This window comes from Orbicella faveolata, unplaced genomic scaffold, assembly GCF_042242905.1.
Source record: "Orbicella faveolata isolate gen_17 unplaced genomic scaffold, um_ofav_v1 contig_13, whole genome shotgun sequence".
In the NCBI taxonomy this organism is placed as follows: domain Eukaryota; kingdom Metazoa; phylum Cnidaria; class Anthozoa; order Scleractinia; family Merulinidae; genus Orbicella; species Orbicella faveolata.
Window position 1 is genome coordinate 28,179,362 of NW_028301540.1, and position 21,316 is coordinate 28,200,677.

The following is a 21,316-nucleotide window of genomic DNA, read 5'->3' on the forward strand; positions in this document are numbered from 1 at the left end:
TTAAGTGTCGAGCAGTTAGAAAATAAACGCTGAAATTGTATGGATTTTCAGAAACTCTATTATTCGAATTGTAGAGCCATCTTGAAGTGTACAGATGAATCCAGCTGCCTGTCCTCATTATGTCGAGAGAAGGTGTAAGTGTCTAAATGCTTGTTTACGACGAAACGCAATTTAAAAGGCTCATTAACACGTGATTTGTGACAAAACGTCTGCCAACTTCCAGAATCACTGCGAAGAATGGATGTTCATTAATTTTGCATTTGTTTATCTCAATATAATGGGGCACGGAAGAATTATGGCTTAATATTTTGTCTAACAAGACTACCTGCGTTAAAAGAGCTGCGATTCAAAAAAAGCTATTAGTAATTTACGATCAGAGCGGAGAAAAAAAACTTTCGTTTTGAGCAATATGATCAACCGCACGAAACTGCATGACGCGGAGGACTGCCTTTTCGTCAGAATAGTACGTTGGATAGCCGTACGTCTACGATAATACGTCTTCAATATTCAAACTTATTCGAAGGTTTGTATAGCCTTGAGTATGCTAAACTAAGGATAATCCAAAGATTTAATTACACAAAGGAACTCTAAAGTTCATTTGTAATCGTCTAGAGACTTTTCGATTTTACACACAACTATCTATTTCAAACATTTGAGAAGCTGAGCTACATTTTTTCACCGAAATCTGACAATATTACTCCATCACCTCCATTATGTTTGGCATATTTATTAAGATACTCGGTATTTTGGCCACGTCCAGACTACGCCGGGTAAATTTCAAATCGCAGCTTTATTTCTACGGTTAGGCCTAACGTCCACACTAATCCGTCACGAAATCAGAGCTTTTCGCAAACGCTCTTCAGACTGGAGGAATTTAAAAACGGAGGCTTTGCGCTTAGATGTGGACAGAAAACGGTTTGAAAACGGAGCTTTCCGAAAACTATGTCGTCACTTCCCCGCCAGAGTTTTCCTTAAACACAAATCCAAAATGACCGGTGATTGTTGCATTTTCCAATTTCTCCAGCGTGCTGTACACGGAAAACATTTGATGCTTTAAGTCATTGCAGAATCGGTGAACGCTCAACCCCAAAGAACACGCCTTTTTTTTTTTTTTTTTTTTTTTCGGTAGCTTTGTAATTGTTTTTGTTTTTTTAACCCACCACAGAAAACGCTTCTTTTTGCGGAATATTTTTCAAGGTGGAATAAATTTTCTGGTGCGTTTTCCCAAACACCGGCCACCGTTGTTTTGTCGAAACCGCGTCAAAAACAGCATGCATTCGACGATTTTCAAAACGCAACTTCAATCGACTGGCGAACAAAGTGTGCTGTTGCTTAGCGACGGTTATAATATGCACGTGAGTAATATCCTCTTGAAATGGAACAGCAGGGGTGCTTTGTAATTTCCAATCGACCAAAGTTACGATTTAGTTTTCGGACATTTCCAGTTCTGGAAAAGAGGACAACCTCGTAAGGTATGCCCAAATGTTTGAAGGTTGAGAAGATTTTGCCGTCGGAAATCCCAAAAATACGAATGGATCGCACTTCGGAAATTCAACAATTGTCAGATTTTCTGGAAATTTTTCTGTACTGCCATTTATCGTTTCGGAATTTTTGTTCGAATGGAAGAGACCCTAACACTTGAATTTCTTTAAAAGATGTCTTTCAATTTTAAAGTGAAAGCATATTTATTCATCGTTAACACTTTTCCAAGTAAACAAATGGAAATTGTAAGGCACTTCAAGGGGTACCAACAAAAAACAAGAACACCAGTGGTGTAAAACCGAAATAACTACTCCTTGTTTCAACGCCATGGGACAAACTTTAATATCCAGAAAATAATTATCGAGTTACCCTCTTTTGTCTGTTGGTAAACAAGTCTCTCAGTGTGAGCTGGTTTCTCGCAAACTGTGGCCTATTTTAACACAGACCACAAGGAGAGGTGCGAAGTAATTAAACCAAACAATTAAAGCTAAAATTATTACATTCGCAGATAAAATTTATATTTTTACTTTAAGCAGCAAATCAATCGAGTTTTTTCCTTGGACGTTTTGTCTAGTTTCGTTTTTTTTTTTTTTATTCTTCTCAATGACATATAGGTAATAACTGTTTTCCATCACGTACAAGTGATGAAAATAAATGGAAATTCTGCATCAATATTGCATGTGTTATTAGATGACAGAAAACGTATAACAGCTTGTCGGTTTGAGGTCAGTCTGTAAATAGTAAACGATGCAAAATAAAACAGCAGTGAAAAATTGAAAATTATCTCTGTAAGCTGTAGCAAGAAAAAAAAAGGAAACCAAAAAAGCTACTTAGACACCACACTGCGAATTTAAACCATGAAATAATTTTTGATTAAAGACCCGCCGAGTTTCTTTATCAATTTTACCATTAATAACAATGCATCAGAAGTTGCGAGTGGCTTTGAAAAAACTCTCTCTAAAATGTCCCTAGCTAGTCAGGGTTTTTAATTTATGTTTATGTTTCTTTTATTAGAAATAACAGAAACACGCGGCGCAAATGTGCTTTTTGGCGTATTCTTATTTCTACCCATAGGAATGGTGCTTTTAAGTTAATGTTTATTTTTACTGCATAGTAATTACATGCACTTAGTAATTTTCGTGTTAAAGTTTGTTTTGTAGAAAAGAATGGACTGAAGCACAGTTAGCTAGTCAGTATCAGAAACAATTATTCACAGCCTTTTGAGTTTCGAACAGCAACACAATTTCCCTTAGCTGATTAATCTGCGTGCCTTAGACTTTGTAGTTATGACGACATCAACTCGCAAATTGCATTCCCCACGTGATATGAAGCATGGCCTGGTTCAGTCAATCACAATTACATTGTAATAAACGGTTGAAGATCCCCGTTGGAGCCTATCTTGAACTTCTGCCTTATCAAACATTAGCTGAGTGTTTCTATTATAGCGTTTGATGCGATTTTTTTCACATTGCCTTCTCCTGTTTTGTTACTTTGCAAGGGCCCCTTTTTGGCCTCCAACAAAATGACGATTTGCGGATGTAAGCCAAGTTGGACGCTTATATTATGCATCTTCGTGGCGCTGTGTTCCAGCACTGTCTACTGCAAACCTAGGTAAGAGGTATAGGCACTTTTTGGAGCATTCTCATGATCTATTACTTTACTGTAATCTCTCTTTAGGTTAAAAGGAAGGTAGCGTGGAATGAAATGTGATCATTTCTATGTCTACCTCGTAGACTTAATTGCGAAAAACATTAACAGAACTTGCACTTCTAAAGCACAGCGATGCAAAAAAAAAAGCCGAGTTTGTCCCATTTTCTTTAGCTGCAGTCCCCAGTTGTTTATGTTACAACGATTTTCTAAGCTCCGCTCAAACCATAGTTGCTCAAACTCTCCTTTAACTCCTGTATTTTTGGCTACTGATATGAATCGTACGGCGACGCTGTCATTACATCTCACACAATGTGCTTTTTAATTAGTTATAGAACAGCTATTGTTTACTCAAGGATGCTTCAAACCTGCAATTAACTAATAACTATCGTTTCTTTCTTTTTGTTTGCCGCACTAACGTTTTTATCACTCAGTCATCCTCGGCTTCCGTTTTAGTTGTTCTTAAAGAAAAAAAAATGAAAACAACAACAAAGACAAAAAAAAACAAACAAACAAAAAAAAAAACAAAAAAAAAAAAAACGAAACGAAACATAACAGGGCGCCGTTAGAATTTTTATTTTATTTTTCACCGACAGGGAAGGGTAGCATATAACAGCATTTTACCTGCAGCTGTCACAGTTGGAATATTTGGCTTGTGTTATTCTGATGTACCTGTAGTTTAATATTTGTCATGGTTGTCAAGTTTCGTTTCAACAAACGACTGCAAAATACCGTCCATCCATAAGAGTTCTGACTCCATAATTTTTTGTAATCATTTTTTACATCCCCTTGATCTGATTTGTTTTTAAGTAAGTTAGAGGAGACACTGAATGCGCAGTTTGCCTATTTCATTTGCATTTCTTCCTTATGAAAGTTTAGTGTGTTGTATGGCTGCATAATTCGTTTGTGTTTTGCGAGTTAAGTTGTATTTTCATTCACCTTGCCGCACTAGAAACATTGTTACTTCGCAACAGATACGTGCTTGATAAATTCTCGAAACATCTCAATATTTGCCTCCTGAAAAAGGCGGTCAATCCTAACAAATAGAAAGAGTGTATAATGATTTACGGCGGGTGGCACGGTGAGAAGCTTGGTGGGAAGGCCCCGCGGTAGGCTGGTAGGTAAGCGACTGATGTACCGTTAGATGTATGGGTAATTAAGAGTTAAGTGTTAAAATTTTCCTCTCCTTGGCTTTGCTTTTATACTTAACTATGGTTTCAGACGTTCTGCGGAGGATATGACAGCTCTTTTAAACAAACTCATAAAAGGTTACGACAATCGACTCAGGCCAAACTTTGGGGGTAAGTATGATACCTCACTTTGTCAAAACTATTTTTTTAAAGGTCCTAATGTAAAGTTTTATTATATTTGTATCAACAAATACCGACTAAGGGACCGTTCATTTTTTATGAGGGAGGGGGGGGGGGGGCGGGGGGGCTGGTGGGATTTGGGAAGCACCATTTAAAAATCACATGACCCCCCCTCAGCTTACCAATTTTTTCACATGGCCCCCCCTTATAGCGGTAATTTTTTGGGATGACCCCCCCCCCCCAAAAAAAATTGAACAAACAATATTTAGATTTCAACTTTTTTAATATTTCTCTATTATCCCCCTACTTCACGTTATTGTGCTCACTATGAAGACAATATTTACAATCCCTATACTACAGAGAGCTGTTGTTTAAAAAACAAATCAAAAGAAAGAGAAGTCAATTTCGGATCTCCTAGTTATGGCTCGCCCTGAGCGTGTGGCATTTGGCCTCTCATTGGCATCTTCCTCATCTGAATTGATGAATGCAAGAATGACGTCACTTGAGTCATCTTCTCCCCCAGAGTCAATGGCATCACTGTCATACTCATCATTGTCACTTTCATCCGTTTCACGGCTGTCAGCACTTGCCCTGTTGTCATTTTGTGTCAATGTCCTGGTATTTCTCAGTGTTGGTTGGCCAGCTCTGAGAGGACTCTTCTGCTGCAAGCATGAATGTCTTACAATTGCCTTTACTTTCTCACTCTTGCTGCTTTTCAAATGCTGCTTCAGCCCGAGGTGGTTCAAGTACTTGTTTAGTTCTGGAACACGTAGCGTTTTAAGCTTGGTTAGATCTTCGCACAACTCAGTCCAAGGATAATCCTCATATGATTTATCTTTTGCGTCCCTACTTAACTTTGCCTTTTCTTCTGCTCTCTTTTTCCTTTTAAATTCCAGCACTTCAAGATGCTGAAGATAATCCACCACAAACTTTGATTTGACAATAAACTTATCTGCAAATAGAGCAACGCTTTCTAAGTGAGATAAAACCAGCCTGCCACTTCCATGCTCTTTCTTCGCTTGGACCCTTGGCTGCCAGTCATCTGGATCACGCCCTTCTTTTGGGGTCTTCTGGTAGGAGAGGTAGTGGTATTCCGGTAGGCAGGAATGGTCAGGAACTGGTTTAAGAAAAAGAAGCAACCTTTCTAAGTGCGGATGGCCTTTCAGAAAGGGCGAGTGAGTTTTCCATGCCAGGGTACCAGTTGAAGCCCAGTGATGGAAGAAAACTGAACTTCTCCATCAAAGAACACAGGGCAATGGTGGAAAAGTTGAATGTCCTATTGAAAGATGTAAAGGAACACGATTCCACACTCTTTCAGTCCAATGGGCCTGCTTTAAAGCAGGGCGAAGAATTTGCCCACAGTTTTAATGTAAAACAGATCAAATGTATAGAAGCTAAGTTGACGAAGGTCACGCAGGACATGGAAGCACTGGAAAATAAGAAGGGCAATTGTAACAGTATATTCAAGGGCATACTCAAACAGCACATCAACAAAAGGAGAAGGAAAAAAAAAAACCGGAGAAAGTCAAATGAAAGAAAGAGGAAGCGGACTGAAAACAACGTCTAACGAGTTTATGGAATCTGTGTTGGAAACCCGCTAGGAAATGATCTTCCACAATGCCTTGTGTACCCTCCTAGAGCGGCCGTCCTGGAAGAGTGTATTAAGGTTGAGGACGTTGCCACGTCGTTATTTAGAAGAGATGGGCCATACGTCGCACAGCTCTTGGAAGGGAATTATTTCACCAATTCTGCAAGAAGCAGAATCACCACCAACCTTGAGCAGGAAGTCAGAGATTGTGTTTACACCTTCATGTACCCTGAAGAGTACACTCTGACGGAAAGCATTGCTGCTTCTTGCAGCATTGGTGAGAGAGACTCCCATAGCAGCACAAGCGGCGACGAAGAACTCGACGACAGCGAAGATGAAGATGAGTGCCAGTGAAAGTTGCATTCGAAAATAACAGTGTTAAACACTTTGTTTTAGTATCTACAAATGCTTTTTGTCGCCAAACGTTTTTTTAAAGCAGAAGGAAAGTTTGTAATAAATTTGTATCCTGCCTTCTATGTTTATTCTATAGCAATTTTTTTGATATTCAGACATTATGACATTTTAAAGTTTTACTAAAATATTTCACGTGACCCCCCCTTTTCCCCTTATTTTTTTGGGATGGCCCCCCCTCGAAAGCCATTTTTTTTCGCATGCCCCCCCCCAAATCCCACCACCCCCCCTACCTTATAAAAAATGAACGGTCCCTAAGTGATTCATTCGCAGGAGAACATATGTTTTTGCTGTAAAACATAAATGGGAAAAAATAGAAATTAAATGTTCGGCGACGCATGGCTTTAAAAACAGGAATTCGAGAATTCGAGAATTCGAGACAGCTATGCAAACTCGAGGCGCAGTTGAGTATTTGAATAACTTTCGAGAACTCTTCCAGCCCCACAAGTGTTTAGATGAGACTCCGTAAACACGGAAAAAGTACTCTATTGTTTTTATAGAGAATTTCTCAAACATAGGCGTGTCACAACCGTGTTTACATACCCTCATCTTAACACACCTATCGACCAATTAGCGCGCGCGTAGTATCTCAGTTATTTTGTAAATAATTGTATATAATATAAACTAGCGTAAGTAATCGTATTCTTTGTATCCGTATTGTTTTTGTGATGTGAAAAAAGGAAAGTAATCAGTTAATAGACAAGGCAAGTTGCCTCTTGTCTCTGTGTCAAAACGTGTCTTCGTGCAGAACCATTCAAATGAAAATGTACCGAAGCTACACGTTTATTTTCGTTCAAAATCAAAATCAGTTTCATAAATGGATAGTTTTGCACTGTTAATCGTTTTGAAATGCCTATTAGCCAATCAGAGATCACTAAACCACGTCAAGTTTAGTGTGTCTTTTTAGCTACTGTTAGTTACAGATAGCTGCCATCGTAATATAATCAACCGAAATATATTTGTTGTTGTTGTTGTACTTGTTATATTTATACATGTACTAGCAAACATTATAACAAGACATATTTTGGTTGATTTTTCTTGTCCTTCGTAGGTGATCCTGTTATCATTACTGTTGGACTGTGGGTATTGTCAATTGACTCAATCAACGTTGTAGATATGGTAAGGGAGTTCTTGCATTTTGCCACTTACAGCCTGATTTTTTCTTAACCTACTCGAGAACTCTTTGGGCCTCTAGTGACAACTTTGAAACTTGTTCACTGAGGGAATTCTCGCCTGTATATTAATTCATTTGTCCTTCCCTCCTTTGATTAAAAGCTTGGTTGTTTGGCTGCATATACTCGAACGTTCACTAGTTGACTACTTCAAGCAGAATTGCCCATTCAAAACTCGCACAAGTTCCAATTAGGTTATTAACAGGGATTAACTAATATGTGAAACTGCAAATGTGCAGGCTCGTGAATAGCTCCATCCTTGACGGTAAAAACTGAGTTTTGATTTCTGTGACTCCTATACCAACCAGCAATGAAATTAGCTTCAAATGACCAAGAAGTTAAGTGGACTACTCATTGTGGGCGGCATGTGTACCATCACAAATCGGTAAAGGGATGGAATTCTACCACCTTAACACACCTCTCCAAAAAAAGAAACTTTTACTATTAATGAAATACACTTTATTGTTTTCTTCATTACTTTTTATTCTCATTATTCCAAGGACTACAAACTGGATTTCTTCTTGAGGCAACTGTGGACTGACCCTCGCTTAAGTCACGACTGGAATCAAACACTAGCACTTAGTAACACCATGCTGGACAAGATATGGGTCCCAGATACGTATTTTGAGAATTCTAAAAGTTCAAAGTTCCATAAAGTGACAATGGTCAATAAGTTGTTGTCCATATCGCCTGACGGAGGGGTCCATTACAATGCAAGGTAAAAGACAAACACAGACCATTTCAGTAATCATACCCTGCTTTTTTTTGGCTTGAAAAAGTAGTTATTACTGATAATAACCATGTTATAAGTTCACAAAATTAAACTATAACAAATTATGATGAAATGGTGGAAAAACAATTTTTGAAAGGACTATTGCATATTTCAAGATCCTTTCAACATTTTCCTGGTATCCAAACATTGTTACTGGTAAAACTCTCTTTATCATTTGACAGGCGAGGGTTATCGCTCGAAACTTCAGTTTTCAAACTTTGCATCCCTCCATTCTTTGCATCTGTTATAACAGCGTCATTCAGTATTTCAATATGCCCAATTCCTAATTATCACACATTTCAACCGTTTGTCAAACATCTCTATTCCTGTAGTAAGAAATACTTATTTTTATGGCTGTTTATAATTCAAATTTTTTTTCATAATTATATGGTGTTTGTTTCAGAGTGACCGTGCGGGCAAGCTGTCCAATGGACCTGCATCTCTTTCCATTTGACGAACAACATTGCGATTTGAACATCGAGAGCTGTAAGTATGGATTGCCATGTCCAAGGAAATAATTCTTTCCCATGCTATCCAACACTCCAAATCGAACAGGAGAGAGGATTCGCATGAAAACCAGCTACATCTGATGTGGCTTCCTCTCTAAATATCTCAAGTTTTTATTATGAGTGGGAGGCACGTTGGCTTCATGGTTAGTGCGTTCGCCTCCGGATCGAGCGGTCTGGGTTCGAGCTCTGGCCGGGGATATTGTGTTGTGTTCTTGGGTAAGACACTCTACACTCACAGTGCCTCTCTCCACCCACGGGTAGAAATGGGTACCGGCGAATAACCCTGTGATGGACTAGCAATTCAATACAAGAAGCTTCAGGTGTATACACCTCTCTGTTTTTAGATAGTGATTATCTAAAAATGGCTTTGGGGGTCCGAAATGTTTCCGTGACTTTTGAGAAACGGGCCCCTGATGGACCACTTGGCTCGTACGCTGACTTTACCCATACTATGAGTATTGCCATTGCAGCAAAACTCTGAACACGACAGTGTGCTTCAATACAATATATACTAGTTAGTCCTTTACGACTACTGGTGAAAATGATCGGTAATGTGGAAATTTTATGATTATATACCACTCAGATGGATACAACGCTGACAATATGCAGTATGAATGGGAAAATCGAACTGACAAAGGAGTAGCAGTTAATAAGAAGCTTGATGATATGCCCCAGTACAATTTGACGGGTACATCAACCAAAAGATATTTTACGATGTATTACTCAGGTATGCAGGTTAAGCTTATTTTTCATAAGATCAACTTAAATCATTCAGGGACCGTTTTCCACAATATACGAGCAATGTTTTGAGCGAGTCACTCTAGAGTGCCCTTTCAAAAGTGACACTGATTATTAAAAGCTAAATGATTATCAAGGATGAGTAATTTTATACATTTAAGATATGTATGCTTGAATGCATGTTTGTGTGCTTCGATACCTTCTATGGATAGTCATTAAAAGTTCCTTAAAAAGCATTAAAATAAAATGTATTTCAAATTATGCTGGCCAAAACAACAAATAGTACATACTAGATGAAGGTATTGCATTCGTTTGAATGGGCAATCACTCTGATTGTATCCAAAGATTAAAAGGCAACATTTATTGAAATTGCACAAACAGCTTCCTGGTGAAACAATGCCGTGCCATACTTATTTGAATGGTTACACATAAGAAATTTCGCTTCGTCCACAGACATTATGATAGAAGCAAAAATTATCCCATCAGATATTTACCCTTCAGGGTCGAAAAGATAGACAACATGTTGCCTATTATTTTTTTTCCACAAAGGTTGTTAATGAGATTTGTATCAACTAATAGACAAAATCTTGTTCACATTTTTTCTTTCATCAGGAAATTGGTCGCGCCTGCAATCTTCCTTTAGCTTCGTCAGGAGATCGGGATATTTTCTAATTCACATCTATGCTCCATGTGCGCTAATTGTCATATTATCATGGATATCATTTTGTATTCCTCCTGATGCCACTGCTGCTCGTATTGCTCTCGGAATAACGTCCGTTCTGACCATTACAACGATATTAAACATGCTAAATACAGCGATGCCAAAGGTAACAAACTCTCTATGAAGTAAAATAATCTATAAGTGTCCTAGAAAGGCAGACAAGCCGATAAGCAGGAAGATAGACAGACAGACAGATAGATAGGCACATAGACAAATCCAGTATACCGGTATCAGTGTCACTTCTGCAGATCATGAGTTCCCTCGGATAACAATAAATCGAACCTTAGCTTCGTGTAAAGTTGTTTATATTTGGAATAGTGCTTTGCAGTGCAAAGCATAATGATAGCCATGACGTGATCGTTCGGGTTTTCCGGCAAGATGCCTAATTAGCAAGCTAGCTTAACTTGTGGATCGTCTGTGTGAGATAGTGAATAGCGAAACTTTGTATCTTGGATCACCTTCTAGTGTGTTATTTTTCTTTAACAATATGAATTACCATTCAGGTACCTTAATGCTCTACGGTGACTCCTTAGAACACAACTTTCGACTCAAAGTTTGCCAACATTGCTGTGTTTGTTTTCTTGCCAGGTATCCTACGTCAAGGCGATAGACTGGTACCTTATTGGAAGTTTTCTGTTTGTATTTGGAGTGTTAGTGGAGTACACGTTTGTTCTTTATGTCGTGAACGTCCACAACAAACGGTTAAAGAGATTGATGATAGAGCATGAAATACAAGAAGCGGTAAGTAGCAAAGTAAGCATCAAGACAACATGATTTTTAAGATGGCTGGTAACTTTTTTTTTTAGCATTTTTCAGACCTTATACTAGATAAACACTTCTTCCATTTTTATCGGTTGATGTAACAACACTAGCTGGTATGAAAGAATTACCCAATCAGTCGTGGTCATATTTCCAGAACGGTTTACCATAGTAACGCCCTTACTAGTTAAGAACACCCTTAATTCGGCGTTTAGATCTTACAACTGAAAATCTAGCGAAGTGATCTCCATCTCTCTATTAGCTAACTTTCATCAACGAGATACAATTTTCAACTTCTTTAAAAGTGTTTCAAAGAATTATACGGATCATACCGAGGAAGCTTTTTATAAAGTTGCACCTTGATACGCTGATCACAATTTCACAGTAAATAACGAGCTCGTACGTTTTTGAGTCGTGATCAGGTTAGGCTACAATTGAGGGTGTTTTCAACAGCTTAAAATACTAATGAGAAACTATGCTGTAGTCTGGGTTCAACATAGCAACGTTCTGCGGGCGGTTCAGAGCGACAAATCATGAGGCGCGATACAAAAGTTTCGTAGTTGCCCGAATATTTTTACCACAACCATCAAAAAGTCAGTAGTTCTATAGAACGATGAATAAACTCAGTTGCAGGTTGTGTTTGTTAGACTTCCCATGGCAATCTTAAGAAATGCCAGAACATTTTCAAAAAGTTCATTTGGCCTGTGGAAAAGACTGTTGGAATTCTTTGGAAAATCCTCAAAGCTACCGTTGCTTATTACCGTGTTTACAATGTAATACTTGGAAGTGCATGTACTGATGAAATTCCCTACTCCTGTTCAACTTGGTATCGAGCTGGCAATTGGTATGGGAATTTCATATTTCCCCCTCGTCTTCTTTTCTATTCTATATATAACCTAAACTATACAGAAACAAAATCAAAGAGGATAAAGTTTGTTGTTACTATTCCGGCCATCCCCTTTGCTTTCGTTCTGCACACCAATTAGCTCTGCTTTTATAGCATTGATAACTTTCTTTTTGCCAGCAAGATTTAACCTATTTAGTAATCTAAAGTATAAAATTAGTAACTAGCCAGCCAATCTGGAAAGGTCTACTTTGTTTAAACATTAAACGACTGCACATTCCTTGTTTGTCTTATCCAGGAGGAAGCTAAAGCTTCCCGAAAGCCAGCAATGAATGGCAGTGTAGCTAATAAAAATCATCGTGAGAGCCACGACTATGATTACGACCCTCTAGAGGTAATTGTATTTGCATCCTTACTGTATTTGTGTCTTCAGTTATAGTTTAAGCCCTGACTAAAACGGTCTGTGAAAGTCTTCTATCATTGGCCTGCTTCATACTTCAAACGTACTATCCGAGGCCGAATTTATGATGTATCCATATTAGGATTATGTGATTTATCCGATGAAGACGGATAGTTCGCCTAAACATGGAATCGTTGTTTAATTAAACCAGTTATTGGGCAATATTAGTGCTTCAGCAGAGTGGCTTATTAGCATGTCTCGAAAACGTGCTTAAAAGAACATTTTGCCCCATAATTCGTCTAAACAGCGAATTTATTTTTAGGCAATTTATTCGTCTTAGGCAGAAATTCGGCCATTCATGTTCAAATGTTGTATCAACTTATCATGATAGGCTTAAAAATCCCAACTGGCGGGAGGCAAACCAGTTGGTTATTTACAAGCATGACCGAGGAGTTGAACTAGGGTCTACCGAGAAACAACTCCAGCTAAGTGGTCAGAGCGGGACTTGAACCTGCGACCTCCGCATTTCAAGTCCGGCGCCCTAACCACTCGGCCTCGCCGCCTCTTTAAATAATCCTCATTATCATCGATTTTCATTGGTCATCATGTTCTGTTTGACCAGAGGCTCATATATTCCTCAGTGTGTCGCCAATGTTAACGAGAATGACAATTTAAGTAGAGCACCGCAACACAATTTCTTAAGTTTTTAATCTGTTTGCCATCGTTCTTTTCTATCCCCAGAGTTACAGTGCTTTCAGCGATAAATCCAAAAAACCAAGCACACATCTTTGCGAAAGATCAAAATCCAGGCGACATGGAGCTTCCAGTGACATAGAAAGCAGACCGCTGACCTATCCCAGAACGCCACAGTGCAGGGTGAAAACATCATGCCTTAATGTGATCGATCCAGACTGCATCGATGATTACGCTAGAATCCTCTTTCCAGTCTGTTTTGTCATCTTTAACATTGTATACTGGTTAAGATTTAAGCTTCTCTGAGACAAAACTTCAAGGAAAGATATAAAGTAATTTATTTTTCTATCAGAAAGTCAAAATTGAGTTACAAAAAAATTGAGGACTACAACGAGGTTAGTAGGCTCGGGCTGAGTTGTAGGGTCTGTGTAATAGCTCCTACGCTAAACAAAAAGACATGTTTTCAGATTTCAAAAATTCCAAATAACCTGCTTTGGGCGTTGGAGATTTTTGTTTATGATTTTGTTCCAAAGGTCCTCTTTGGCCAAACCATATACTGTCATACTCCAAGAAACCCAGGAGGCTTTACGTCTGTGTAACACCTAATCACATAAATACCTCTTACTAACCGAGTTCGAGGGCCGTACTGTGAGTCACGGACCGAGTTTTTTTCCCCTTCGATTTATGGCCCAAGCGCGAAGCATACGGGCCATAAATCGAAAGGGGGAAAAACGAGGATCCGTAACTTACAGTACGGACCGAGAAGACGAGGTTAGTAAGATATTTATTATATCCCTACCGTGTGTCTGACGAGCTCAGGAACGATTTCTGTTCACGCGGAACGGCTTCAACTTTCTGACGCACCTCGAAAGCAAAACAATGCAATTTGAAATTGTTTTTAAGTCGTTAGCACGCTTTAATACACAATCTAGGGTAAAAGAAAGTTTTAAACTTTTACTTGCTATAAAAGTTAAGAACACTTGGCGATAAATCAGAAAACAGTTTTGACCAATCACAGCGCGCGTACTAACTAAGAGATATAATAAGAGATTTATAACAGGTCACCGAGCCTGTTGACCTTGATTTTGCCACGTCAGACACACCTTGTTTTCATTCGTTGTTACCATGATTATTTTGCTGTGGTAGGAGACCGGTTGTTTCAGCAATAGACGCTGCCTTGGTACAAAAACTACAATCGATTGGACCAAAATGTAATTTACTTCAATGAGTTGCTAAAATATGCAGAAAAATCCAGTTTAAAATAGTTACCAGTTTCGTCCTTGCAGAAATCTATGAACTCTGCAGAACAGGCATTGTACGCGCCTGTTTGTATAACTGTATTTAGATGGTGCAACGCACATCATGTTTTGTCTTATCTGGTACTAGGGATGTAAGTTTGCTTTCTATGCAACCGAGTTCTACTACAAATGTACGTCAATATAAAGCACCCTTATATTATATAACACAAGTTAATTTCGTGGCATCAAATGCCGAAAAAAACAACAACAAAAAAACACGATTCTCTGCTGATGCCAATTATTGAACCTAAAACGTTCACTCTGTAAGAAAATGTTGCCTTTGAGAAAGGCCAGTCTGCATTAACTGTTGCTTTTGACAAATGTGAAAGAGTGCTTCCTGAATTGTGCATTGCTTTGACAACTTAAATGTTTTCCTAAGGAGGTAATACATACATACTGTGAATGTTGCTTGTTCGTAAAAATAGATATTATTTTTGAGTTAATACAGACCAAGTAATTTTCGCGATATAACTAAATCAAGTTACACTGTGTTCACCGATCGTGTTTGCTGATTGTAAAAGTGATTTGAGCAATAAGTAAATAAAACTTTAAAAAACTAAGATATATGTAATATACTATTTGTAAGTAAATGATATATGATTAAGAAAATAAAAACGGTGTTTCAGTTTAATGTCAAGCAGTGTGTTTTGCCACCAAGAAAACGAAACTTTGCGGTAGGAGAATGTCCTATGATTTTTGTGGAACCTTGTTAGCAACGAGAAAATACCATTTCTATATATAAAGTGTCATTAACCAGGTTTAATGGTTACAAGGATGTCTTGGTTGTCTGTACATCTTGATTAGTCGTAAGGAAAATGGTGAATCGCGACTCTGAGAGAGAAATGAGCCCTAGTTTGAGTCTCGAAGTTGCGCACCCTCTAAAGCGGCCTTCAAACGGCAAACTGAAGTAGTCAAACTCGTGTTGGCAAACATTTTGTTGGCTAATTTACAACGTGGCCGGTGTAGTGTAGTGTCACTCAGGTAGAGTTGCCGCTTGTGTCTTGGTCTTATTTTATGTTAATCGGCAGAGAGGAAAACTGAAAGCGGAGGAGAAATAAAAAGGTTTAGACGAAACCGTATATCAGCAGAAATCCCTCCCTTGGCGCGTACAACACGCTCGTCCAAGAGCCTTGCACAGAAGATGCCGCGGTCGCCATTTTGTGAAGTGTCACACAAATCACATGAAGAAAGTGTGTGTTTTGACTGGTCGACACTTCCCAACTGACGTTTGCCAAACGTATCGTTACACATTATTTACAAGTTAAAGGTCGATCGGGAACTTTTAAACTCTTCTTGATCTAATATTATGGCGTTTCTAGTGCTGTGAAAACATTCCGTTTTGCTTCGGCTGAGAATAAGCCGGATATCTGCAAACTGTCGGATAAAGCAGATGCATTTGTGGTCAAAACAGTTCTAAAATTATAACTAAGGACACCAAGATGAAGATGCTGATTGAATTATTGAAAGGAGAGCAAAATATAAACAGTTTTAGGGATTTTTCCAAGAGATTGCGTCAGAACTGATTTCTTAATTATAAGTCTCCCCGACGTTTTCTATTTGACAACACAAAGATGATAAATTGAAGAAATGAAGAAATGTTATGTTATTTTTAGATGAAGCAACTATCAGACCGATAGTTCCGAGACATAAACACTTTATCTTCGCCACTTCAAAGATGGTTTGAATTCTTTTCCACCCACTCAAAACCCACTCAAAGCAGATCACTCAATCTTTCAATTTTATTTTCTAAATTAAGAGCCCGCTTATTTACAGAAAAACAAATTTACGGGCGAGCACTATCCTTCCGGGTATTTATTTCGGACGGGTACTATGGGTAGATAGTGTCCCCCCGCCGATGAACACAGTAGCGTCACGTGATCAATTTAAACCAACTAGAATTACAATTTGTATAGGTGATCATACGGTCTCGAGTTCAATTTGGAATTAATTTGCACGAATGAGTTTTTCAAAAACCTGAAATTGCACGAGCCGCTTCGGCGAGTATTATTAATAATATAAACATGAAAAAATTCGCGTGGAGGAGGTGCCGGAAGATCTTTCTTGAAGCCATTTTTTCTCATTCGAGAAAACTTTTTTCAAAGTTTCTCGTGATCATTTTACGTGATATCATGGGCTTAGAAAATTTTCCATTGTATTTCAGCCAATCATAATCCAGAGTTTACGATATGTAATTTGTACTGGTGTTACATTTTTTTACACTGGTGCTACACTTGGACTGCGCTGCTTTCAGCCAGTCAGAATCGAGTAATTTGTTCATGTATATTATTAAGTGGAGAACTATAATTAACAATTATATCATGAGCTCGATTCAACTATCACGCTATCAACTATCGCGTAAATTTTACTAAGAATTCTACTGAAACAATTAGATTATTCGCTCTCGATTTCTATGAGGTAATAGTTGATTCGGCCTTCGGCCTCATCAACAATCACCTCATAGAAATCTCGAGCTCATAATCTAATTGTTAAATAGAAATTTCAAACTCATAATCCAGTTGTTAAACAGACATACGATTTTAACCAATCAGCGCGCGTATTTTCTTTAGGCTATTTTCTAAAATTAAATAAATAAACACTCCAGTATCGTTCATGAAGAAATTTATTATAGTATAAATTGCGATTACTTAATCGCACAATAATATAATATTTTTATCTGTGACAGGTTAGCAGCAAGGAGACCAGGTAGTTGTGATCTTGTTCATTTGCACAAGTTAGGGTTAAAGGCTAATATTTTGTGATTGTTGGCATCACCGTTTCTCGTGGCTCGTTTGTGTTCAGTAAGTCTCCTGTTAAGGCAGAAACCTTAACACGAGACTGACAGAACACAAACGAGCCACAAGAAATGGTGATGCCAACAATAACATTGCTGAACATCATCAACTGACAAACCACAACATTGACTGGGACTCTGCTCAGTGCTTAACCTACAGTACAAACTATTTTCAACGACCGACTCTGGAAAGCTGGTACACTAACTTAGAACAAACGCCTCTTAACAGATGTCAACAACTACCGGCGCCTAACAAACGACTTATCCACGACGGAAACGAAACCGACAAACGGACTCCTAACAGACTGGCTTAACAATACACGACCAAAAACCGACCAATTTGACTAACAATAGACGGATCGAAACCCACCAATGACTGATGACAAACTTTACACGAGTCTTTCAGCCAATACCATCATGGCTATACTGACCAATCACGTTCAACGGACCAGAATTTTAACAGCATCGACTGACAAACACTATTCACTTGACTCTAAAGATGACTTCCGCTCAGGTCGTCGAAACGTCAGTCACCAACAGCAGTTCTTTTCAGAACTACCCCCACCCGGTCGATCACACTATACGAACTACTGATACTCCTGGGTTCAAACCATTTACTATAAAATAGCAATATCTTAGACAAAAAGAATGTTTATGGACACATGAGTTTACAGCAAAGTGGCACGTCGTTGCCGTGAATCCAGCTTGGTCCACAGTCCCATTGCAAACGTCCAGGCTGAAAGTGGCATTTGACATGACGCCCGTTTAGAAATCTGCATCTCAAGTCCCAGTACTCAGTCAGACAATTTGGGAGACCATGATGATAGTCGTGTCTCCTACAAAGCGCGACCTGGGAGAAAACTGCAATGACATGGATGACAGAAGTAAATGATCTAATCTTGAACTTCCGGTAGTCACATTAAATCATAACAGCGGTTATAGTCATGCTATAGTCTATGATCGCTACCACTTCTTTTCAAAAATGGCATCACCACGAGGAGTTAGAAAACCTTTTAAATTAGGCGTGACCTTAAAAGCGAGATTCTGGCATATTTTAGAGAATTCTGTTCAAAATTTTCCACGTATCTGTTTAAAATACGAATCCCATTGCGGACCATTATTAACAAAAAAGAGAGAAACAAAAAGGGTTCTTCTCAATATAAATGCACTCACATCACAGCTGATTATCTGAACGAGAGAAAACAAACAAACAAAAAAAAGTGGTAATTACACTTCTCCTTTGTTCCTATTTAGATGGGGCTTTGTTTGGTCTGATACAATCGGCGGACAGAGGGGGAGTGAGGTGTGTGTGTGTTTGAGGGTAGGAGGGGGGGGGGGGGGAGGAGCGTATTACGTGGTTATTACGTCAATTTATCGAAACAACTACCATCTTGGATTTCTTCATTATTTCAAATAGTTCTGAAAAACCAAAACTAATTTCATGAATGCTAAATTTGTTAATATGACCATAAAATTCCAACTTTGGAAAACTATGCCTCTCAAAATATGGTTGCCGCGGAAACGACAAGTTCCAAGATCGATGACACGTCATCCCAAATAGACCCTTTGCACGATCCGGTCACATGATACGGAATTAATTATGCTGGGACGCAAGTTACGCAGTGGGACTTCCAAAACAAAGGAACTCGTACCAGTCCAGTCCGACTTTCCTTTGTTTTGGAAGTCCCACTGCGTAACTTGTGTCCCAGCGTAATAAATTCCGTACCATGTGACCGGATCCTGCAAAGGACCTATTTTTGCCAGACAGATTTCCGAAAGAGTCGTACATTATGGCAGCAACTTTGTTATCATGCCTTCTCTCTGCCAAGCCATTGCATATGTACATATGTACATTGGTTTTTTTCGCCATCCGTGTAAAGCTATGAGTAATTAACAAGTGCGGCGGTTACAAGACCCCTTGTATTTCTTTGGAAAGTCACAGGCAAATGTAACTTGCCCATCGTGAACTTGTAACGCAAACGTTAAATTCGAAAGTGTTGAAGTCAAAGCAATTCAGTTTGACCTGCATCTGACGCGCCAGTATTCAACCAAGAATAGCTGTCACTTCTGCACAATACCTGAATGCAAAACCAAATTTAATAACGTGTAAGTTTATAGATCTGATTTGTTTCTTCAGCTAAACATTGTCAGTTCCTCGCCTATTAACTAAGTCTTCTGGAAAAAGGTCTTCTTTTTTACTGTATCCTTAATTAGAGTCCTTTTGATGATGGACTATGAAATTTATTATTACAAATATGGAAACGTTAAGTGCCTACAAATACATACAAAAACATGCAGCCATAACAGGCAGGAGATTGACTTGCATCGTGAGGAGGATGGTACAGAGAGGAAAGCTATGGAAACCAGACACACGAGCCACAACGCGACTTTTTTAGCCTAAATGTTAAGAAACATGATATTCATCAATAGACTGTAAATAACCATTTAACAGACTATTGAACCTTCATACGTACCATTTTGCTAGTTATGTCAGCAAGAACTGATCTAGATTTCTTGTGGGTAAGGTTGTCAGAAGAAAGAAGATTTCAGCTTTCACTTTCTTTTAAACCAGTCTCTTGACTCTTTGTGGCCGATTTATGTAGAGAACGATACCTCCACTGTCACTGAAGGAAGCATAAAACAAGCGGTGAAGCGACATCACGTGCATTTTTGGTCCACTAACTGATGCACAAACTGCCGGAAATATGTTTATGTTTTGCTTTCTTTAGCATAATGCGAGGTTCGTGATATGAATGTCTGGTTCTTGTAACGTTAAACATTCCGTTTTACTTTAGAGAATAAAGATTTGTTATTTACTTATTTTTTTCTGTTTTAGTGATCACGGTTACTTGATAAGCCTCTCGATTGTTTCCTTACTGGCTATTTATATACTGACCTAAAATCTCCAATGTCGCTGGAAGTATGTGTAGAAATGTTGAATTGCCCACGGCTGTGAGCTGACAATTCGTTCCTATTCTGCTTGTTTGTTCCAACCTCTGATGTCCTCATTCGCTGAAGCTAGACGGGATATTTTTGCGCAGTAGCACGTACCATGAACATCAACGTATAGCTGTTATTGAACTTTTAGCCGTAAGCACAGAAGAGTATTATCATACTAGTCTCTTGCGTCCTTGTGGACGATTCAAGCACAAGACTTCACCTCCACTGTCGCCGAAGGAAGCAAAATAAGTGTGGAAGTGGCATGACTGTAAATTGACGCTTTGTTATTTTACTACTTGTTTCTCACAGAAACTGATGTCTATATTTGCTTAAACTAGACGGGAAGTCCTCTTGCAGTAGCACGTGCCACAAACATCGGCGTGTGACTAAAATTGACCTTTCAATTGCAAACACAAATACCCATAATATCCTCATTGTTTGCTTTTTTTTAGAACAGTGTTTGCCATTGAAAGGTGATTGAAAGTCATGACGTTCGTGATGCGTAGGTTTGCTTCATGTACTGTAAAACTCTAACTGCGTTTTCCATTCAGAAAATAAAGAATTCGGTGTTCAATAAAGCTCTTTTTTTTTCTGTTGAAGTGAGCTCCCGTGTGAAAGATTTGCTTTATATTGCATGTGCAATTTGCAAAGCCAGTGGCTTGTCCTGTAAAGTGACGGCCGCAATATTCACCTTATATTGTAAATCCATTTCCAGGAGATAAATGAGATAAAAAGTCCTTGTCATCTTCATCATAGATCATAGATTTAATGTTAGTTTGTTTTCATCTAGTTTTCATGGAATCCTGGAACGAAGGAACATTACTCAATTTTTCGGGCTGTTTTCTCACCGTAGATGGCCGAATAAGTATCGCTCTGAACGACTGATTTTCTCCTTGAATCCGTCTGCAGCGGCTGCGGAAAGATTCTTGCTCCTCGGGGGGGGGGGGGGGGGGGGGGGCTACAAAGTTAAACTATAGTAGCATGATTCTTGATTATACTGTAGTTAATCTCCCTTCTTTTGCACAATGAAAAGGTTTTCTGTTTGTATGTTGTTTTTTGTTTTGCTTTTTTTTTTCAATTTAATTTTATCAATTACCATTTTTGTTTATGTTTTACTTTTTACACAGTGGATAGTTACTCTTACGTTGAGACCTTAGTAAACGTTTCAGAATATATATTTTCTGGTTTTGCACTGATCCGTAGAAATCTTTAGGATAAAGCAGTGACTCTATAATCGCTTG

The 21,316-nt window shown here is 38.6% G+C and overlaps 1 protein-coding gene and 1 long non-coding RNA gene across 7 annotated transcripts in view; one reads left to right on the forward strand and one right to left on the reverse strand.

Moving 5' to 3' along the window:
* Positions 1 to 14,975, forward strand: part of LOC110041004 (gamma-aminobutyric acid receptor subunit beta-2-like) — a 39,891-nt gene extending 24,916 nt beyond the window's left edge. For all 6 annotated transcript variants that reach the window (XM_089285305.1, XM_089285303.1, XM_089285301.1 and 3 more), the window contains 10 exons: positions 2,981 to 3,093; positions 4,351 to 4,430; positions 7,490 to 7,557; positions 8,111 to 8,328; positions 8,786 to 8,868; positions 9,475 to 9,618; positions 10,242 to 10,456; positions 10,939 to 11,091; positions 12,252 to 12,347; positions 13,095 to 14,975. In XM_089285305.1, the coding sequence (XP_089141431.1) occupies positions 3,005 to 3,093; positions 4,351 to 4,430; positions 7,490 to 7,557; positions 8,111 to 8,328; positions 8,786 to 8,868; positions 9,475 to 9,618; positions 10,242 to 10,456; positions 10,939 to 11,091; positions 12,252 to 12,347; positions 13,095 to 13,352 (1,404 nt within the window). In that variant the 5' untranslated portion in view covers positions 2,981 to 3,004 and the 3' untranslated portion in view covers positions 13,353 to 14,975. The remainder of the gene's footprint in view (positions 1 to 2,980; positions 3,094 to 4,350; positions 4,431 to 7,489; positions 7,558 to 8,110; positions 8,329 to 8,785; positions 8,869 to 9,474; positions 9,619 to 10,241; positions 10,457 to 10,938; positions 11,092 to 12,251; positions 12,348 to 13,094) is intronic.
* Positions 14,976 to 16,948: 1,973 nt separating this feature from the next.
* Positions 16,949 to 20,433, reverse strand: LOC149115877 (uncharacterized). The gene is made up of 4 exons (XR_016206150.1): positions 20,032 to 20,433; positions 19,610 to 19,759; positions 19,460 to 19,532; positions 16,949 to 17,996 (listed from the first exon to the last, which is right to left on the reverse strand). It is a non-coding gene; the product is annotated as an uncharacterized LOC149115877 (long non-coding RNA).
* Between the last annotated feature and the right edge of the window lie 883 nt (positions 20,434 to 21,316).